Source organism: Lytechinus pictus, chromosome 1 (genome assembly GCF_037042905.1).
Source record: "Lytechinus pictus isolate F3 Inbred chromosome 1, Lp3.0, whole genome shotgun sequence".
In the NCBI taxonomy this organism is placed as follows: domain Eukaryota; kingdom Metazoa; phylum Echinodermata; class Echinoidea; order Temnopleuroida; family Toxopneustidae; genus Lytechinus; species Lytechinus pictus.
Genome location: NC_087245.1, coordinates 879,745 through 902,756, shown reverse-complemented (window position 1 = coordinate 902,756; position 23,012 = coordinate 879,745). Strand labels below are relative to the sequence as shown.

At 35.5% G+C, this 23,012-nt stretch overlaps 1 protein-coding gene across 7 annotated transcripts in view; it reads right to left on the bottom strand.

Moving 5' to 3' along the window:
- Nucleotides 1-2,616: 2,616 nt before the first annotated feature.
- The window catches only part of LOC129253998 (peroxisomal acyl-coenzyme A oxidase 1-like), a 32,141-nt gene continuing 11,745 nt past the window's right edge, over nucleotides 2,617-23,012 (bottom strand). For 2 of the 7 annotated variants that reach the window (XR_010294074.1, XR_010294060.1), the window contains exons 3-14: nucleotides 21,434-21,541; nucleotides 17,569-17,688; nucleotides 16,537-16,652; nucleotides 15,807-15,976; nucleotides 14,447-14,609; nucleotides 11,803-11,993; nucleotides 9,788-9,949; nucleotides 8,675-8,780; nucleotides 8,077-8,223; nucleotides 5,614-5,820; nucleotides 4,273-4,740; nucleotides 2,617-3,980 (exon numbers count right to left, since the gene is read on the bottom strand). Coding sequence is in view for 5 of the 7 variants with exons in the window: in XM_064101869.1 (XP_063957939.1) it covers nucleotides 4,675-4,740; nucleotides 5,614-5,820; nucleotides 8,077-8,223; nucleotides 8,675-8,780; nucleotides 9,788-9,949; nucleotides 11,803-11,993; nucleotides 14,447-14,609; nucleotides 15,807-15,976; nucleotides 16,537-16,652; nucleotides 17,569-17,688; nucleotides 21,434-21,541 (1,556 nt within the window). In the remaining 2 variants the exon portion in view is untranslated. The other 5 variants (XM_064101869.1, XM_064101788.1, XM_064102047.1 and 2 more) reach the window with 4 other exon arrangements.

Here is a 23,012-nt window from a genome sequence, read left to right as displayed (position 1 = left end):
CATGACAGAGGAAATATACTCGCATTTCCTTGCTGCCAGACGATACAAAATAGCTAAAATGAAACCGAATTGAGATCAATCTACACATATCAAGAGATTGATGACTTAAATTCAATTCCTACTTTCGACCTTTCCTATATTACATCGAGTGAATATCAAATACAAAAGATTTGTCATGTTGAAAAACCAGAGACTGCCCTGATGTCATGGATGTAGGGTCTCTTTTATGAACCTGGGATTATAAATACTAGAGTTTGCTGTTGTAGTCTATTCGAAAATAAAAGTAAAATCTTCAAAGAAGAAGAAGAAGGAGGAGGAGTAGAAGAAGAAGAAGGATGAGAAGAAAAAGAAGAACATGAAGAACAACAACAACAAGAAAAAAAATAAAGAAGAATAGGAGGAAGAAGAAACATAAGAAAGGGAGGAAGAAGAGAAATAAGAAGAGGAGGAAGAAGAATAATAGGAGGAAGAAAACGAAAAAGAAGAAGATGTAGAAGAAGAGGAGGAAGAAGAAAGAATGAGAAGAAAAAAGAGAAAAATTGAGAAAAGATACATTAGAACAGAAAATCTCCAGAATTTGTGAAACGCTACTTCTAGAAGCCAACAAATACTGTATCCCTTGGCGTTAGTAAAAGTGTATAATAAAATCAATCGCAGCCCCAAATGATCATGCACTCACATCACTGCATAACCAACTTAGTATTCATTTCCTCATGTCAGAGGTATTTGCATAGGATCTTGGTAAATATACAGGCATAGAGGACCTTATCAAGTAGGATACAGAACGCTACAGGTTCTCGAGTTACACCACTCGATGAGGATGAAGATGACGGTGAAGGAGGGGAGAAAAAGGGGGTAAAATGATATATAGAAAAGTATAATCATTTTATTTTGAAAATATAGCATCGAGAAGTGCTTGGTTGGCCCACGGGCGAGTAAGATCAGTTTTCACGTCGAGGTTGGCAGGCGATCAGAGATGTTCTAGCCTTTGCTGAGCTTAAAAGGACATGGTGAATATTGCTGGTGGCGAATAAAGGTAGCAACAGCGATGAAAGCAAGAAAGAAGAGTGGAGAAGGGGGGGGGGGAATAGGGGAGAGACAGTGGCAATGATAATACTTCATTTTCACTCACTCATTCTCTCTCTCTTTCCTACACTATACTTCCTTGTCTCTTACCCTCCTCTTTTCATGGTTTATCCAACTGCACCACCCAGTTGTCAAAAAAATTCGTTAAAATGCTTTAAAAATATTGATTTCAATGATTTTAATGCAAAGTTCCAGCATAAATTATTTATTTGTATATTGACAATCATGTAATGTTGAAATTCAATAGAAAACTTTAACTCATTATTTACATTAATCTATTATGGCATACTGCTAAACATTCATGATAGTGGTGTAATGATGTAATATGTATGGATAAGATTATCAATCTACATACATTTTATAAAATACAAAAGGGAATTAATTTCAACACTGAATAGGAAATCACAACCTAAAATGAAGAATTTTTAATTTCAAGAGAAAATTTGTACAATCATAAAGCCCAAGGAAAAAGAGAGAAGAAATTTTAATCAGACATGTTGTCTAAAAGAAGCAAAGAAAGTCTACAACCCTATCATGCAATGAGTATATTTGTCATCAAGAAGACGGTGTGAAATCAAAAGCATTGTGTACGTCACAGTAATCTAAACCCGATAGTTTTGGTAAGATGACTCATCACCTCCTTCACTGGATAATCTACATACGATTCTATAATAAGCTAAACTTCATGACAGGTTGGAATGACTATTTCATGTAATCAAATACTCATAGCTTGAAAAAGACTTATCTATTCAATATCATTTCATGCTACAGATGTTACATCATTGGTAAAGGGGGTGGCTTGTTTCATAGCGCTTGCTAATGTTTTATATCATTTTTTGTTATTTAAACAGAGCCCAGGCTAGTCAAATGAAAATATTGAAAATCAATTTTCATTCTTTCACTCAATTACATTAATAAAAATAAGAATATGAGGAATTACACTAAAAGTAGAGTCATGTTAAGTTAATACATATAATAACATTAATTTCCGACCAAATTCAACTTGAAGAAATCGAAATCATCATAAAACATGTCTCTACTCTCACTTTTATAAAACTATAAAATATTTAAAGATGAAAAATAAATCCTTTACCCTAAGTTATTTCTTTCAATGATTAGTCTTTGCAAATTATCAATAGACCATCTTAGGCGATATATTTTTAAATTTCATTCTCTTTGTACAACTAACTTCATCACATCACAAATCCTCTTTACAATGTTGATTGCACATTTCAAAATTACATTTCTGATAAAAGGTCTCAAAGTTATGAGACATTGACAGGCAATTTTCAGTAAGTAGTTGAACATTTTTTAACATTAAAATGAGAGCTACCGAACAGTACAATGGTGCTCTTAGATGGATTCGTGTATCATAAATCAACTGTTTCTACTTACTGCACTATGGTTGCTATAAACATCATACATACAGATACCATGTATATCACTTCTACATGTACATGATAACTGTTTCACAATCACTTTATATATTGCACAGTAGCAGTAATCAAATGCCATTCATTTTTTTTTCAATTGAAGATAGAAATCTACAGTATTCCTTTTTAACAGTTTTAATGCAACAATTTACTGAGTGTAATCTTTGTGTAGTAAACTTTAAAGATAATATTCACCATAACTTCTTTAATTTAAGAAAAGCAATGGTTAGGTATTTGATCTTGGCAGTACTAAACATGAAATCTACAGATGAATGAATATGTTACCATTTTACTTATAGGAATTACACACAGATATTTGACGTAATTTGAAAGACTTTTCCATCTACGCCAGAAGTCCTCTTTGGTATTAAGTGGATGGATAAATCACTATGTAAAGGTAATCTCTCATGATTTTAAAAAAAAAAGGCTCCTTTTTCATCTAGGAAATCTTTTTTTTTACTATACTCCACCAATCCACAAACATGATGGATTTATATTAAACATAAAATCAAACAATACTAGTATCAAGATTCAGAACTATCTTCCATACATCAGAAGACTTGCTAAAAACAAAAGACATTATACAAATCATTGCAGAAACTAGTATTATCAAATGATGTATAATATTAAACTACATTATATAATTTATTTCAAAAGCTGAGTTTAACATGAAATTCCCTGATATTCATTGGCAACAAATAAAGTCAAGTAAAATGTCAAGTTTATAAACTGTACACTTTCACTTACATTGTAAATCATCTAACATAGATGAAATCAACTTCATACATGTGTGTGTAAAGAAGAAAATATTGAAAATTAAGTAGGCTTTGCTTCCACTCAACTACACTTTCACAACAAACAATGAAGTTATTTGAGATATAGACTGGGTAATACTGATATGACCATACTGTATGGGGGCTTAATAATTTATCCCAAAATTAATAAACAGGAATTAAATTGTATGAAATATTACTTTCTTTAAGTTAAATTGATTTAATATGATTTAATACCATATCTTGCACTATCAAAGACAGTATTGTTTGAGGTATATGTACATGTGATAAGAAATATAAATTTTAATTTATAAATCTCAAATAATATTGCTGTTTATTTAAAAATGTCTATAATTGCCTTCACACATTGACTAGAGAATTCTGAAATTGCCGTAAGATTTGTTATTAATCTTATTGCAATCAGCTACATAAAGCCTGGGATTCATCTGATCATTTTTTTTTTGTTTGAGAAAGAATTTGTCATCGCCTTTTGTGGGATTAAATAATTCTCTTTTAAAGGAGAATGAAACCCTTGAAACCAGCTGAATCCATATCAAAGAGAAAAATCAAAGAAACATATTGTTGAAAGTTTGAGGAAGATTGAATGAATAATAAGAAAGTTATGAGCATTTGAATATTGAGATCACTAATGCCATGTAGATCCTCCTATTGGCAATGCGACCAAGATCTGTGATGTCACACACGTACAACTCCCTCATTACTTTAGTACTTATTTCACTTATATTCTCACTTTTATAGAGTATCACAAGGTGAGGTGTTCTCTTTATGAGAGGACAAGTACAGGGGTTTCACAACATTATATCATTGATGAATCGTTTGTCATATGATTAGAATGAGCAAAAAGAGATGTTTTTTTATATATTTTCAGTGTCCAAAAGGGGAGAGTTGTTCATCTGTGACATCATAGATCTTGGTCGCATTGCCAATGGGAGGATCTCCATAGCATTAGTGATCTCGACATTCAAATGCTCATAACTCTTCTATTGCTGGTTCTATTTTACTCAAACTTTTGTTGATCTTATTCTTTGAATTTTCTGCTTTCACAAAAGCTAACTTGCTCCAAGAGTTTCATTCTCCTTTAACAATAACAGACACACACCATCAGCTGTTTCCAATATAAAAAAGATGAATTGACATGTTTATCTTACCAGAAAAGGTCCATGTAATTACTTTATATTTCAGAATGAAATGTATAGATGCACCGATTTCACATGGAACCAAGACATTCATTACTTACTATGGAAGATCACTTGGTTTTCTACAGTCACATGATTCAGAGCTTACAGTCACATGATACATTACTGGTGGTCACATGATTCAGAGCTTACAGTCACATGATACATTACTGGTGGTCACATGATTCAGAGCTTTGAATTGGCTATGTTCTCCTTAAGAAATGGTCCAATGTACTTGTAAGCAGCAGGAACCTGGAAAAAATTGAAAGAAATTGTGAAAGTACATTAAGATTGTTTATGCTACACTGTTTGTACACAATGGATAACATGCAATTACATTATAAAATGAATCTTAATTAAAATATTTCTAATACTTGCCTACCACTAAATGGCCAAAAAAAAAGTAATCAGATTAATCTACATGCATCTCAAATTACATGAATGTATTTAATGTCTCTTCCATAAAAAATGACATTCATCAATTTTTGAAACTTGCAAATAAATTCAATGTTTCAAAAACATTATAATTCCACTAAGAGGTGATTCTGTTTCCTCCATTCTTGCATTCATTCATAAGCAACTATGACAAATGCATAATTCATTTTTACAAAAAAATAAAAATCCCCCCAAAAGAAAAAAAATAGATGGATTAATGACTGCACACAGTAACCACTATGCATCCTCCACTACCAAAACAAGAAATTATCACGCAACTTTGAACATTTTCAAATGATATGTGACCTTTGACCTTGTGACACTAAAATATAATCAGATCATTGTCAATCCAATAAGCATACATGGCAGAAGTTTTAACCATCAAAACAGTTCTTCACTGGTATCAACAGAAAGAGATATTTTCAGGTAAATGTCCACTGTGACCTTTGACCTAATGACCCCCGTAACTTATTTTGTCCATGTGGAATAGGGGGTGGCCAGATTCATCTTTACACTCTCTGCAATCTCCTTTATCACCTCTGTTTATTCTGTATGATTTAAAGCATCCTCCCTCCTCACTCCAACCATCCGACTCTTCCCCAACTAGCTTTTCATTTTCTTCATAAAGTGTGGTCTAAATATAATCTACAAGAACACTAACAAATTGGGATAAATGATTAGCAAGCTTACCTCTTTCTTGTTGAGGGGAGCTTTCTTGGCCCACTCATATAGGTTCTCATAGACGTTACCATCATAGCGTCCAAGCACTGAAGAAAGCATCTTATCAGGGATATCATAAGAATCAACCAGAGTTACAGCAATAGGTCTGATGATTGCTAGTAGGTCTATCAGCTGACGCTCTAAAATATCTAGCTGCTCACCATTCATATAACCATCCTGAAACCATATCAAAACAAAACAAAGAAAACTACTAGATATCATAGAAATCAACTATAGTTACAGCAATAGGTCTGATGATTGCTAGTAGGTCTATCAGCTGACGCTCTAAAATATCTAGCTGCTCACCATTCATATAACCATCCTGAAACCATATCAAAACAAAACAAAGAAAACTACTAGATATCATAGAAATCAACTATAGTTACAGCAATAGGTCTGATGATTGCTAGTAGGTCTATCAGCTGACGCTCTAAAATATCTAGCTGCTCACCATTCATATAACCATCCTGAAACCATATCAAAACAAAACAAAGAAAACTACTAGATATCATAGAAATCAACTATAGTTACAGCAATAGGTCTGATGATTGCTAGTAGGTCTATCAGCTGACGCTCTAAAATATCTAGCTGCTCACCATTCATATAACCATCCTGAAACCATATCAAAACAAAACAAAGAAAACTACTAGATATCATAGAAATCAACTATAGTTACAGCAATAGGTCTGATGATTGCTAGTAGGTCTATCAGCTGACGCTCTAACATATCTAGCTGCTCACCATTCATATAACCATCCTGAAACCATATCAAAACAAAACAAAGAAAACTACTAGATATCATAGAAATCAACTATAGTTACAGCAATAGGTCTGATGATTGCTAGTAGGTCTATCAGCTGACGCTCTAACATATCTAGCTGCTCACCATTCATATAACCATCCTGAAACCATATCAAAACAAAACAAAGAAAACTACTAGATATCATAGAAATCAACTATAGTTACAGCAATAGGTCTGATGATTGCTAGTAGGTCTATCAGCTGACGCTCTAAAATATCTAGCTGCTCACCATTCATATAACCATCCTGAAACCATATCAAAACAAAACAAAGAAAACTACTAGATATCATAGAAATCAACTATAGTTACAGCAATAGGTCTGATGATTGCTAGTAGGTCTATCAGCTGACGCTCTAAAATATCTAGCTGCTCACCATTCATATAACCATCCTGAAACCATATCAAAACAAAACAAAGAAAACTACTAGATATCATAGAAATCAACTATAGTTACAGCAATAGGTCTGATGATTGCTAGTAGGTCTATCAGCTGACGCTCTAAAATATCTAGCTGCTCACCATTCATATAACCATCCTGAAACCATATCAAAACAAAACAAAGAAAACTACTAGATATCATAGAAATCAACTATAGTTACAGCAATAGGTCTGATGATTGCTAGTAGGTCTATCAGCTGACGCTCTAAAATATCTAGCTGCTCACCATTCATATAACCATCCTGAAACCATATCAAAACAAAACAAAGAAAACTACTAGATATCATAGAAATCAACTAGAGTTACAGCAATAGGTCTGATGATTGCTAGTAGGTCTATCAGCTGACGCTCTAACATATCTAGCTGCTCACCAATCATATAACCATCCTGAAACCATATCAAACCAAAACAAAGAAAAATGAAATATATATTTTCATGGAGGATTTGCTAAGAAGGCTTCAGAGGAATTAGGACCAAAATAAATCACATTTAAACTTTTATTCCTTGATTTTGAGAAAACATTTTGATTTCATCCGTAAATTAGAATGAATGAGATCAAACAACTTTGCAGTTGTGTAAATTAGATTATGCCAATGGTGACATGTGCTTGTTTATGTTACAATCACATGGCTGATGGCAGAGATTTGGATCCCCCTACAAGATACCATAGCTGTTTTCAAAGTGTCTTTCCCCTTTTAATAATCTTGTTTCTGAGCAGACAAATTCACAAGGAAGCAGGAAGCTATTATTTTCAATGTTTTAACCTCTTCAAATGTGTGCAAATTATCAAAAAAATTTCACCCCATTGCCTACTAAACAGTGTAGTCTGTTGAAAACCTTCAGGAATTACAGAATTACAAATAACAAAATAATTATACATGTCAAATACATAGTGCTTACTACATCGGAACAATGTTTCTAGGTGGTTTAGAGGTATATGATTACCCCACTCATCGGATCCTGGATTGTCTGCACACAATATTTGGACTTTCACCACTCCCTGGGGAGTATTACAACAAGAGTTTTCAAGCTTTTTTTCTAGGCATACCTGGGTGGAGAGTGGCAATGTGTAGATTGACGCCTTGCCAAGGGATGCTCGGCCGCAATGGGATTTAAAGACACCACCCTCTGATTCAAGGAGAGTAAAAAAAACACAATGCTTCCACATTAATCAATTTATTATACTACCATACCTGGAGCAGATCTCCTTTGTTTTGGCTGATCCCAAAGATGGCATAGAGCTGACACAAAGCCATGAGAGCATCCACTGCAGGTTGTGAAGCATCAGTACTATTTACTCCATCAAAGAAGCTCTCCACACAGTACAAGTGACAGTGGGCCTAGGTGTATCAAGCAAATAAATAGGAAAGTATTAGTATTTACTTTTAAAGTGGCTTTAATGATCATCATTTTTTAAATTTTCTTATTTTGTATTAATTTTGTCATCATTTACGCCTTGTCTTATATATCTTATATTGTGTGTTATATCTTGTCTTCCCAGTGATGCCCACAGAGAGCTGATTATTATGAGTTGAATATGGGTAGTGAAAAACAAACCTGTCTCATAAGGCCAAATGCTTAACATCATTTGGCTTTTCATTTCATACAAAAAATTAAGAATGAGAGATATTAAACACTCAAGTTTAAAGTAAATGTTTACCATTGCAATTTTGGTGAGATACATGGGAGGATTGTTCTTGGCAATACGTCAAGAGTAGCCATTCTTGATTTCATATGAATCTTTGGTGAATAAAAAACAGTCAAGAAAGTATATACATGAAATGTATTTACCATTGCAGCCTTTATAAGATACATGTGGCAGTTGTTCCATGCGATGGGTTGAGAGTGACCCTTCTTGATTTCTTCACCCATCCTCTTTGCTGCTAACATCACAACACTGAAAAGAATATTAAAATCGCATCAATGAATGAAAACATTAAGTAGGCTAATTAACAACAAAACCAGCAAAATGTAAATGATTATAACTGGCATGCAAATATACAAATTATATAAGACAAGCTTCAGCTTGATATATGAAGGGCAGTATATTGTGCAATACATAATGTAATCATGCTATTGATTAAAAGTTATGGTAAATTATCAGTTAGCAATGTGACCTTTTCCATTAAGGATTAAGTCTCTCTGGCCCTACAATTGAAGGGACCTACATGGTTACTGCAAGAAGAATTCTAATGTGCCCATTTTGAATGATAAAGATTAACCTACAGTAAGTAAGCATCTCAAAGAAATTCAGAGAGTAATTTTGAGGTTAGCAATCCCGCTAAGCACCTTTTCATTTCTCATCCTCCTTTGTATGCAAGCAGAAAATGATAGGGGGAGAATCAGGGTATCCCCTGTGAGAACCTTAGCATACCCTGTTACATGAATCGCCTGTCTTTTCACCTCAACATTTTCTATTGCTCTTTAGCAACAACCATTGTTTGCTATTTCTAGTTCAGTGGTTAAGCCGCCTTGGGGGTAATTGCGGGACTCACATCACCTTTTAGGTGGACCAGTCCAGTCAGGCAATCAAAAATAATGAGCTGATACACATATGTCGAGGCGCCTCCGGAGCCAGCTTTTGACGTTTGTGTATCTCAGGCCAAAGAGAAATAATCTGACTTCATGTTCTAAAGCTGATATGAATAGTCACAATCAATCCTACCATTGTTGATGTTAACTTACCTGTTATATATTATGTAAGATTTTATGCACAACTGGTGATTTTTGTGCTAAATCAGATTCTCAATCATTTTGATTTCTAATCAGCTACACTTGAAATCCGATCTGAATGGAAAGTTTGAAGTTTTTAAGTTTGATTAGGGTTAAATAGGAAATGCACTTCCATTATATTAGAACATGGATATAAGAACATCTTACTGAAACACCACACTATATTCATACCTCTTAGCCCTATGTTTGTAGGCATCTACCAAGATATCCTGTCTGAGGAAATCAGTCTGTCTCTTAGCCAAGCATCGAGGTGATAAGTTTGATTGAAGGTATGCAGCACAACCAACCAGTTTATTTCCTGATCCTACCTGTCTGGCTACCTTCATCAGGTACCTACATGAATCAAACAACAATGATGATCACTAAACCTACTCTCAGGTTGTATATCTCTCAGGGAGACACATGAAAAGAACCAGGTGGGTGTTTCATAAAGCTGTTCGTAAGAGAAGAACGACTGGTGATCCTTTCTTTTGGTAAATGGTATACACCATAGGTGATGGTTTAGCGCGTAAGAAAGGATCACCAGCCGTTCTTAAAGTCACTCTTAACCCTAAAAAGACTGGGGGGGGGGGGGGCTGAATCAGCCCCCCCCCTCGACATTTTTCGCGATAAATCTGTAACGCGAAAAGCTGGCGCCGTGCCGTTCCATGACTTTCTTCTTTCAAGTCTTGCGCAACTTTTGAGACCAAATTTGCGACGCCCGGGTACGTGGTTCCGAAATTACGCAACATTTTGTAAGTGCATGTCGACCCAAAATTGCTCAAAAACGTGAATTTGTGTACAAATCCAATGCAAATTGTGTTTTTAGCCAAAATTCATAAATGTATCATTATTTTCAATTTTACTAATCAAACTCAATTAATTTCATCTTGTTTATGGTCAGAATAAAGTAGAGAACGATTTCCATTGAATAAACAATAAAAAACAAAAAGTCGGAAAACAAAGAAATACATAAGAAATTTTAAAAACAATAAAATACATAAGAAAAGAATTGTGATATTGATTCTTTTTAAAGTACATTTGATCAGAATCCTTCAAAAGAGTCTGTGAATAAAAAATTAGCAGTTTAGAGGCCTTATTTAGTTAATTAGAGCAAATCTTTGATTTTACGCATAAATTAGCATAATTAATGAATTATGAGATTTTTCCGAAAATTTGATCCTACAGTCTTGGAGATTATGCCATGGGTAATACACGTGCCAATTTTCGTCGCGATCGCGCGGTCGACGGCCGAGATCATAGGGGGGGCTGAATCAGCCCCCCCCCCCAGTCTTCTTAGGCATCAAAATAGCCCAGTCTATTTAGGGTTAAAGGTCAAGTCCACCCCAGGAAAATGCTGACTTGAATAAATAGAGAAAAATCAAAGTAGCATAGTGCTGAAAATTTCATCAAAATCGGATGTAAAATAAGAAAGTTATGACATTTTAAAGTTTCGCTTATTTTTCACAAAACAGTGATATGCACAACTCAGTGACAAGCAAATGAGACAGTCGATGATGTCTCTCACTCACTATTTCTTTTGATTTTTATTATTTGAATTATACAATATTTCATTTTTATAGATTTGACATTAAGGACCAACTTGAAAATCATATAGTATTAAACAATGCTAATTCCACATGTTCAGGGAGGAATTAATTGTTGTATCACTAGACAATAGGAGAAAATTAGAATATTTCATATTTCATATAATAAAACACAAAAGAAATAGTGAGTGGATGACGTCATGGTCTCCTCATTTGCATAACAGCCAGGATGTGCATGTAACTGTTTTGCGAAATTAAGCGAAACTTTAAAATGTCATAACTTTCTTATTTTACATCCGATTTTGATGAAATTTTTCAGTATAATGCTTGTTGGATTTTTCTCTTTTTATTCAAATCAACTTTTTGTTGGGGTGGACTTGTCCTTTAACTTACGCTTTATGAAACGGCCTCCGGGGGTGACAAAATCTTTATGAGGTACATAGGTGTTTTTTCACAAATGATGATTACGGTAACAATATTTTACAGGTATAATTGTTTAATATGAATACATGACACATCATCAAATAGAGGCATGTAACAAAATATTGGTTACATCTTTGGGCAAGAATTCTGCGGTGTCTTTCAATGGCATTCCAGTTGAACAGTAATATAATGCAATACATGATTCAGAATCGATATATAAGGTATTAGTAAAATCACCTGGCTGTTTGTAGAAACATGACAGTGTTTTCTCCTTCATAGGTAGTAGCTGGGACTGCAGTGGTATACAGTTCTGGGAAACCACTAGCCTTAGAGTATCCATGACCTCCACAAGACATCCTAAGCTCCTCTAGACTGCTGGCAACAACAGCTGATGTGAATGCTTTCAGTCCCGCTGAGGTAGCATGGAGCTGTAAGGGTACCATGTAAAGCCACAGGCCAGTATGGGTAAGTTGATTAAAAATTGACAATAGAAATGTTTCTGATAGAAACTGCTTATGTCAAGGTGTTGGGGTGAAGTTGATATATCTTACAGCTAAGAAGACCTAGGGACTGGGGCGGTATTGGTGTAAAATAGCGTGTTATCTCTCTGATTTAACACGCCCCTAACATACCCCCAAATCGGTATTCTGAAAACCGTGTTATCTCATTTCATGTTATCTTCAGCTCCTCCCACTCTGCATCTATTTAATCCAATCAAATGCGCTGTTAAAGAAAAGATCGCGCACAATTTTCAGGGGAACAAGGCAAAAGCAATTTTGTGTCTCGCCCACTTATGAAAATAACCAGAAATATCGTGATTTGCAAGGGCACGCAACAGAACTGTATCGAAACTTCATTGTGAAATGACTGGGATGGAATAAAACTTGTCATAAAAGTCTTGCAAGTAAACTTTAATGTTGACCCGAAAATGACCTTTAACCTCTGACTGCAGCATAACATGCAGGTCGCCTAAGTACATCTACCATCCAAGTTTGGTTCAAAAGTGACTTACAGTTGCGGAGTTAGGTGTCATAAGTCTTGCATGTAAACTTTAACGTTGACCTGAAAATGACCTTTGACCTTACCATGTGACCTACGACTGCAGCATATCATGCAGATTCCCCAAGTCCATCGACCGTCCAAGTTTGTTTGAAAAGTGACTTATGGTTGCAGAGTTAGGTGTCATAAGAGAGTTTTGCGTGTAAACTTTAACGTTGACCTGAAAATGACCTTTGACCTTACCATGTGACCTCCAACTGCAGCATTACATGCAGGTCCCCAAAGTCCATCTACCATCCAAGTTTGATTGAAAAGTGACTTACGGTTGTGGAGTTAGGTGTTTTAAGAGTCTTGCATGTGAACTTTAACGTTGACCTGAAAATGACCTTTGACCTTACCATGTGACCTCCGACTGCAGCATAACATGCAGGTCCCCCAAGTCCATCTACCATCCAAGTTTGGTTGAAAAGTGACTTACAGTTGTTGAGTTATGTGTCATAAGGTTTGTGATGGACGGACGACAGACGACATTTGGATCCCCAAGTCTCGCCTTCACCTCTGGTGGGCGAGACAAAAATCATCATACGCGCGGTGACACAAAGCCTGCTGCATTGTGACATCATTTTGTAAGCGCATAACAGCTAAATAAAAGTTAGAGCTAGTAGGGGAGGGGTGATTGTGGCAATTAAGAATGGAATATTTCAGATAGTACGAAATTATAACAGAATAAAGAGACCTCGATCGATGGTGGCAGGGGGAGATTATACCCCATGAAAACATGGGAGAAAACATATCTATTTGCCCCCAAATAATTTTGAAAACTTGAAAAATAGATGTGCAATGCAAAATTTAAAAAGCATGCACTTTAAGAAACATTTAACTAAACATAGAGATATTATCAAATTGGTGGGAGAGATTTTGAATTGCTGTACTGCTTTTTTTAAACGTTTTCAATTTTATTTCCCTCCTTTTTGTCTTTAATTTTTAATATGGCAAAAAGTAAACATATGAGCATATATGAATTTGAAGGGTACTCTCACAGTTTTCCAGACAAAGAAATTGACGTTTAATCATTGTTAGTGGAAAGAAAGGTAGAGAGAAAATAAAGTTGGAATAAAGAAAATTACTGGTAGTTCTGCCACACGATAGCTATATGCCAGTCTATGTTGTTGACATTTCTGTCTGCTAGAAAAAGTGCAGCCATCGTCTTCCCCAACTTAACCTCTCCTTAGGGCAGTGTTAAATGTTTGTGTTATCTTTGAAAAAAATTTTGCTAACACCATTTTCAGAATACCAAATTTTGTGTTATATTCCTCCCTAACACTGCGTATGGGGGTTGCGCACTGCATATTTCATGACCTGCGCGGTGTTAACCACTTGGGCCCTAGCTGGGCCACGTGTTTTTCATGCTACCACGATTTTAAGAATACCAATCGTGTTAATAGCTAACACCGTTTTTGTGCTAACACTGTTTTCAGAATACCGCCCCTGGAATAAACTTGTGCAGCAGCACTTCTATGTTCAATTGATAATCGTTCATATCCATTTGCAATTCTTGACCTTTGTAAGATAAATAAGTATCTGGCAGGGTTTAATCCCTTCAAATGACCCCCCCAAAAAAAAAAATTTCAAAAAAAAATTTACCATGCTAAATTTCATGGGACTAACAAAGTTATGCATCGGCAGGACATGTATACTAAGTATCTATGTAATTACCAATCATTATTCATTTTTATTTCTGTCACAGAAGACTTCAGACACCAGAGTCTGATGGCATGGAGGTGTCAGAATTAAAGAGAATTTAAATGCAATTGAATATTATTCATGAAATGACAGGGTGTGTCATAAAAAAATGAATATATCCTTGCTGACTGATACCCACCTCAGGCAGGGAGCTAAAGTTTCCCTCATTCATCTCAGCAAGGCTATCAAAATATGTCTTCATCATCTGCTTTCCAGTCAAGATGAAGGCAAAGGATGTAGCAATGTTGGGAATGATCTTCAATTGCTGGCTCTGGTAATCAAGGATCTTTGCTTCTTTGGTTCTACATAGGGATAATGACCACAACACACATGAATCATTACACATTGTTAATAGATAATGTCCAGGATCTTTGCTTCTTTCTTGCATTTAGGATTTATGATTAAATATTCCATAACAAGTCAAAGCAAAGAAGACCCTATTCAAAAGTTCATAAAATGACCAGTGTTCTGGACATAGGAATCCATCCCATAAGATTCTGGTAATGTCCCCCCCCCCCTCTCCCCATTTCTTGTGTTCAAATTAAATGAATGACATCAGCATGATTCAAGCTAATAAATTCTATCTTAGGGTATCAGTGTTAGGTATTCTCTTTAAAGCACTTATCATAATAATGACACTGGTAGTCAAACCTTTTATCAATGAAATGACACTATGGAATTGGCATTTGCCTGTTGTATTTCTTCATTTTCTTGTTTTGGTTCAAAGGTGTCATCAATGATGAAGTTAGGTCATGCCTATTGCTACAGGAGACCCAAGCAATCTCCACCAAGTCTATCCTGATATGACAAGCACATACAAAACTCCCTCTACGTTGACAAATATTTTTTTAAGGAGTCATCATAAACATCAGACAGGAAAGTAAGGTATGATATGCTAATATCATTGATTATCAACAAGAAAAAAAAATCACTTCATTACTTAAATATATTACAGATTTTTTTTTAAAGAAAATGTAAATCCATTCTTTTGAATTTCTGTTCATAATGGCCTGTAACCTGAACTTGAGTTTTAATGAACTCTGGTATGAAGTTGTAATTAATCAATGAATAGTTGGTTTTGACTAAAATCATTAACAATTCAAATTTAATTTACCATCTCATATCATTCACAACTGTATGAGTACAACAACTAAGGTTTTTTTTTCACCTATAAAGCTTGGGTACAAAACATTTTAAAACATAAGGAACATACAATGTAAACAAAATTTAGACATTTTTGGCTTCCCACAATTTAAGCAGAGAGTTTAGACCATGGCCTAAATTAACCTGGACTTTATTTTCCAACATCCATCTATTGGAATACTATGTTGTAGTCAGTAACAGTCCAGTATAATCTGGAAAGAAAAGATCGAGACATGACTCTGCCGAAATCACAATTACAACTACATGTGCGTATCTCTTTTAATTTGCTTCTTGAATGAGATCAAAATACTGAGTGTGAACAGACACTCTCTTGATCACACTAAACTGCTCCTTACCCAGGAATTAGTTCAGACTGTCTCCTTACAACGCTGTATCTTGTTGCTATAATACAGCCCTTTGCCAGGGCCCAACCTGTGTTTCCCACAATGCCGCTGCGAATCGGCAACATGCTACCATAGCTAACCTTCTTGTGAGGAGGCGGAACGTATGTACCATCTGGCATGACCTGTGTTTAAGAGAGATTGCGTTATTTAAGGCAGCAAAAAAAGAAAAAACACAGAAACTGTAGAAACCTACTTGAAGCTTAGAGTAATCCAATAGTATACTATACTGACCCTATAAATTGAGTATCATTAGCCATTGGATTTACAATGTTCTTGTAAGAATGGAAAACTGCCCTTTGTCCCCATTGTATTAAAGTTACTATCATGGTTAATTTGCCATCCAATTATAACACTATGGCGGCCATGCCTTAGAGCCAATCTAAAAACAAGATTCCAATAAAGTTACCAGTACCTTAGCAAAGGATAATAGGAACTTTTATGCAGCAGCTGAGCCCTGAACAATGAAAGAGAAAATTAATTTGAATTTAATCATTTTTAAGTGCCCACACCAGTCAGAACTAGTGTGAGTTGGTTTGTATCATGAAGCATTGCTTGGGCAACAGACAACCACATTCAAATGACTGAAGAGACACTTTGATTTCATATTTTATATTATTTTAACTTAGTATTCCCAATTTTTATCTGTACATATTTATATGTTACTGAAGTGAAAGTCAAATACCTGAGAATGTCTCATGCACATGTTTTCTCTTGGAATGCGATAGTGGTTAAATCGCAGAAAGCCATTATCAATGTTGTTATAGCCAAACTTTGGTCCGATGTCACCCAATTCAACACCTGAAAGTGACATCAATAAACAAAATATTGCTAATAAGTCAATTTCAATTGATTTTATAATTATTTAATAAAATGTAGTTAACATGATGGTCTCATAACAAAGCTAAGAGATTAATCATCAGGCTGATATTACTTTTATTCAGTATAATCAATCAATAAGAAAAAAGACTCATATTTTTACTACCCATCCAAGGACACTACTCCATAGTATAAGAGATACATCACTGTCAGCCCTAAAACAACATTCTTACCCTTAACCTAACACTCATTCTTGATTAGATTATGATCACATCCCCAATTAGATACATTCATGTTGGATCAAACGCTTCTAACAAAACTCATCAACAGATGGAAAGTTTTAGCCATCGTATGCCGATGTATATACATATACATGTAGCAAGTTTTTTTTTTTTCATTTCATCCTTTTATTATATCAAGAATTGTCACATGTTGATAATAATAGATATTTGAACAGTGCCTTTTCCATGAGGTACAACAGACTTTGAGATGTCATCCCTGGTCAGCATAAGAATGTAACCAGGCAGTGACAGTATTGATCCAGGTCTAGTACATACATGTACATGTATGTGACTAGGAAATTATAAAATGTAGGTCTTCAAGCTTTGTTTGATCCTAGGTTGGTGGTGACTTATAGGAGAGAGGGGAGGTTATTACACAGCCTGTATGCGGTAGACAAGAAAGCTGCATCTCCAGCTCATCAGTAGGTACCATAGAAAAGTTAAATAATTAAACAACATGGTCTGAGTATTAATTCTTGATATAAAAAAAATAATTATTGGTATCAAAAATTATGTTTTTGATATCAAGAAATATGATCATGTAATAAAATGCCTTGCCATACATACATGTAGGTTGGTATAGGTAGCAGGCTCTAATATGATGGTGTAAGGCTTACCGGGGTGAGGTAGATGTGTCTCTAGACTGCGTAGAGGAACCATGAACATATGAACTCCCATACAATGTCCTTTAGTGTACAGCTGAGCAGCTACAATAGCATGGGTGACAGTCTTACCCACTGTTCAAATTAAAAGATAGGATTAAAAAAATACATTAATTAGATTATAGCAATCAAGCAGCCTCATCTCAAACATTGATTAAATTGACGAGTATTATACATATATAGTAACTGGGAAACAAAGCCTTGTACAGGGTTATCTCAAATTTTGGGACAATGACTTTCTTTTGCATCATATATCAAATTAGATGCATGTGGTACAAACAAATCCTAGCTCTCTATCTTGGAGTAAAGAAATCACTACACCAAAATTGCAGACACTCCCTTAAATAGGGATATGCTTGGTATGTTTTCTGCAAAGGGAATATTTTCATAAATAAATATTTGGAGTTTGGGCATCACATACATTTAAAGCAATTATGTTTTAGTTTGTAAAAAGAAAACAGGCCATAAACAAAAAATTTGAAGAAAAAAAATCATAAAAAACAAAAACACCAACATGTACATGTTCTTATGTTTTTACAACTTACAACTATCTACATGTACCTATTTGGTCACTGATAGAGTTTCTATTCTCTTATAAACTAGACCACTTTCATATCATGCAAGGCAGAAGATCAAGCCGCTTGATCTTCTGCCTTGCATGATATGAAAGTGGTCTAGTTTTGAAGCCCTATTTATCTTTTCTCCAGGTACTCTTATATGCAGGTGTTTGATAAACATACAAACACCTCGCTAGTGATGTGTGCACAGACATGGACGTACTTGTGCACAATAGTGCAAAAATACCAGTACATGCATACAGTAGAATATACAGAAAGATCTTAAATTCCACAAGATGTCAACGGGTCATCAGCAGCACACCAGAGCTCACTGATATTTCAGTCATTTGAGTGCTGTACACCTCCCCCTGGCTGACCAGTGCTACGCTGGAATCACCTGGACAGCACCCCGTTGACACTAAGAGATGTGAATTGTCTAGAAAGCACTAAGATGCCTTCCCCTCATCCACACGCATCTCCCACTCGTCCGCAGCAGCTAACAACCCACCCACACATTGTCTCTGCCTAGTCTTACTACACATTATCCCCTTCTTGACCAACTCGATACCCCTTACCCTCGGGGGCCCATTCTTCTTTATAGCCTCTACCACAGCCCTTGCCAAAGCTGCGATCTCCCTTAAAATAAAATCTGGTTATGGCTCCATGTACAGCTTGCAATAACCCTCCACAAGCTGACAGGACATGCTCTAACGACCCGCTTGCCTTCCTGCAAACCTTGCAGCTGTCGTGCTCCACACAACCCCACCTCTTCAAATTCACTGGCGTTGGCAGGACATCAAAGTTGGAACTGATCTTAATGTGCACGGCTCCAGACGACATCATCCTGAGTTATTCCCAGGAGACATTCCTCTGCTCCACCTCTTCCCAATGAGTCCATGCGCCCTGCACACCCTGCTGTGCAGCTTTTGCCAACCTACATTCATACATGTACCATCTCATGCAAGGATGATACCCTACCCCGCTCCTACCCACTTGGACAGCACCACGCATCTCCTTCCACTTAGCCATCGTCACAGCTTCATCCGCAGCCTCTTCTGCCTTCCATTTTCTCCCTGTACGGATCAGTGGCCTAGAATCTGCTACTGTCTGATCCTCACACTCTCTCATCATCATGACCAACCTAACCTTTCCTGCCTTGTACTCTTCTACCACTGATGCCATAGGAAGCCTTAGCTTTCCAGATCTACAAAAGAATGCCAAATCCATCAACATTCTTGGAACACCTAACCACTTCCAGTAGAACAAGTTCATCTTCTGCTGCATCCTCTCAACTCTGGAAACTGCCACCTCCAACACCTGCAGTTGCCACATGATCTGTGACAGCAACCCACAATGGCAGCACCACACCTTCGCATTCCCAGGGATCAATGTCCTATCCACCTTCCTTAACCACTCTACCACTTTGTCATAGATCTGCATCCCTCGATGCATGTCATTCAACTTATCTTCATACCAATGTCCCAAACTCTACATCCCTTTCTCAGAAACCTGAGGTACCGGGTATATCCCCATGTATATCCTCATCCCTCATGTATATTTACATGTATGTTCTTACAACTATCTACCTACATATATTTGGTCACTGATACAGACCATTATACAAAGCACAAGAACTAGCCCTATCTATCTTTTCTCCAGGTATTCTTATATGCAGGTGTTTGATAAACATACAAACACCTTGCTAGTGATGTGTGCACAGACATGGATGTACTTGTGCACAATAGTGCAAAAATACCAGTACATGCATACCAAGCACTATTGACACTGAATATCTTTGATTTATAATGTTTCTCATTATACCATAAATTTCCCCTTTTATATGGATGTTGGTACATGGGTGTACATCTTGTTTAAAAAATATTTTTTGTTATAAATCCTGATTTATTTATCTTCTCTAATGTAGAGATAGATTGATAGAGAATAATTATTAGAACAAAAAAAGAGGATATATAGTGAACAATGTTCAAGATAGGATTATGCAGAAAGATATACATGTACATGTACATGTAAAGATGAGGAGAGGAAGAAAGAAGAGAGGAAAGAGAGAAGAGGAGGAGAAATGTCATATGAAGAGTAGTAGAGCAGAGAGCGTGGGTGTGTTGGCTCAGTTGGTAGAGCATCAGCATCACAACCAGAAGGTTGGGAGTTCAAGCCCAAGCTGCGACAGACCAAAAGACGTTAAGAGATGGGAGTTGCTGCTACCCTGTTTGACATTCAACAATTCAAGGGATAAAGCAACCTTAATCAGGTGTTGCTCAGTGGCTGCCAGGCCCACGATCGATTGGGGAAAATTAATTTTCAGAGGATTTCTATTTTAGATTTTTGTTTTGAACAATAAAATAACCCACCGAATGTGAGCAAGTGTTACTCTGTAACTAAGGCACCTTAATCATTGGTTGTCGACCAGAGTCACCAATCAGCTGGGCCTTAGAAGGTTGGAAAAAAAAACCCTGTTTTTCTGGTAAATAAACCTCACATTTTTTCGGGTGCGGTTTATTCAAAGAGATATTAAATTGTCATAAAAAAGCTGATTAAATTTCTTTATTGTGGAAAATTCAGGAACAACCAAGAAAAATATAGAATATTTTGAAATCTATTTGTTGGTTACTAAAAACAGAGAGTATATTTTGCAAAGTTTTGGTTGAAAATCTTGTATATAATGGTAGTTTTATATTATCAGCAAAATTACTATTGATAAATTATTTTTTTCTTAAAAAAATACTGGATGTTTTGTGATGAAAACTTGTTTTTTTACAGCCAAAAATGCAGAGAAAATGCTCTACAATATGCATGTAATTGTAATTGATCGTGATCGTAATCAGTTATTAAAAAAAAACATTAAATAATGTCCTTTATTCTTCATTTATTTTCCTCCTTTTTCTCTCATTTTTTCCCCCTATAATTTTGATATTCAATTCTACTATACATGGTCTTTTTTCTTTATTTTACAAAGAAATTATTTACATTCTTTGAAAAATAAAGTTAAAGAATGAAGTAACCATTTTGAAAAATACAAAAATTAGTAATATATCTTCTGATCTTTCATTGATTATTCAGTGGATGTGGCTAACCCAAATAGTTCTTAACTTTAGACTGCCAATTTTTTATTTCTTTTTTTAACTTTCCAATTTTGGTATGCAGGAAAATAAAGAGACCAAGAGAGAGAACAACCCCAAAATATGATGATATGAATGATATAAGGAGAGAAGAGGGGATAAAAAGGTAGAGAAAGAATTACTTACAATTTCCAGGCCACCATTTCATTGAAGTCAGAGTGGGTGAATGTATCTCAAACTCTTGAGTTCTTGGGTCATATGTAGCAGTTGTTTCAAGTCCACGCAAAAAGGTTCCTGGTGCAAAGTATTAAGAGAATGATATATTGAATACAGTGAAAATACCAGCAAGAGTTGATCAGTTTAAATAATGATATGTATTACTAGAGTGCAAAATCAACAAATAAATGAACCCTTACCATGTTTAACAATCTAAATAACAGCTTTGCAGTTTTTGTCCATTTTTTAAATGGATAGAAGTAAAGAATAATTATGCTTAATACTCAAAGAATGATTAGCTCTGGTCATTAAACTTTTGAAGGGGGGGGGGGGTTCCAAAATAAATAAAATTTTCCTTTATTGGTGCCTGATAATTTCTATGCAATCATTAATTACATAATCAGCTTACAATGCTTACTAGCTACATGTAGCTTCATACTAAAAGTAAAAAAAAGGAAAACAAATATTAAAATAAATTTTTAAAAATCTGCTTCTAACTGTTCAACGTATTGATTTTTGTTTTTAAATAAAAACGGTTATCAATATTAGTATAATACTTTGAAGATGAAAGATTGAAGTTAGTAACTGGCACAAATAGCACAGCAATAGTGCAATACACATGGTATGATCATTAATAGAGTAGGAAAGGGTTAATTGAGGAAATATTACAGTTTGATGTATTGGTGAAAATGAAGTGCTTTATATGAAAAGTTACATGTATATTTATGTAGACAGAGTGAAAAGCCTGAACAATACAGACAATTCAAATTATGAATGGATATACATGTATGTAGGGAAGATAGCAGTTTTTTCAATGCATTGCACACACACAAAATAACAAAAATAGAGCCCAAATGTACATGTATGTATCCGATTGGTTTAAAAATACAAGTGTGATTGATGTATTTAAAGCTGATGTTGAATTACAACACTTACACATATCAGTGGCGGATCCACCGTTGAGGCCGGAGGGGGGGGGTGCAATTGAGGGGTGTGACTGCAGTAATGAGCCTGGGTGGGGTCAGGGAGGGGGGAGGAACGTGGGCTGTTAAAAAAATGATGGGAAAAGTCATAAATGTGCAAAACTTTTTAAAAAAGAAAGCTTGGGCTCCTTTGGACCTACATCCGTCACTGATGCAACTGTAGAGTGAATTAATGATAGCCAAACAGTGACACAACAGAAAGCATTGGAGGATTTTTACAGTTCTGCATGGAATCAGTTCAGAACATCCTGATAAATTGCGATAAATGCAGATTTTCAATAGCAATTGCTCTTACTATATGTAATAATACCCAGTTCCAGTGTAAGGAATACTTTAAACATGATTTATGTAAATCCAAGTCAGTTCTTGTAATATACATGTCTTTCTTGTTTTAAATCTAAGGTTTTCATTTCAAAAGTTTGCACTTTCTCATATTAAGTGAGCGTAAAAAGAACCAAAAGGTATGAAATCAGGGCCCTCTCCATGGAGGATTATTCTATTGTTACGGGGGGGGGGGGGGGGTGCTGGCCATTGTCAAAGCACCCCTAGGAACAATAGATAATCCT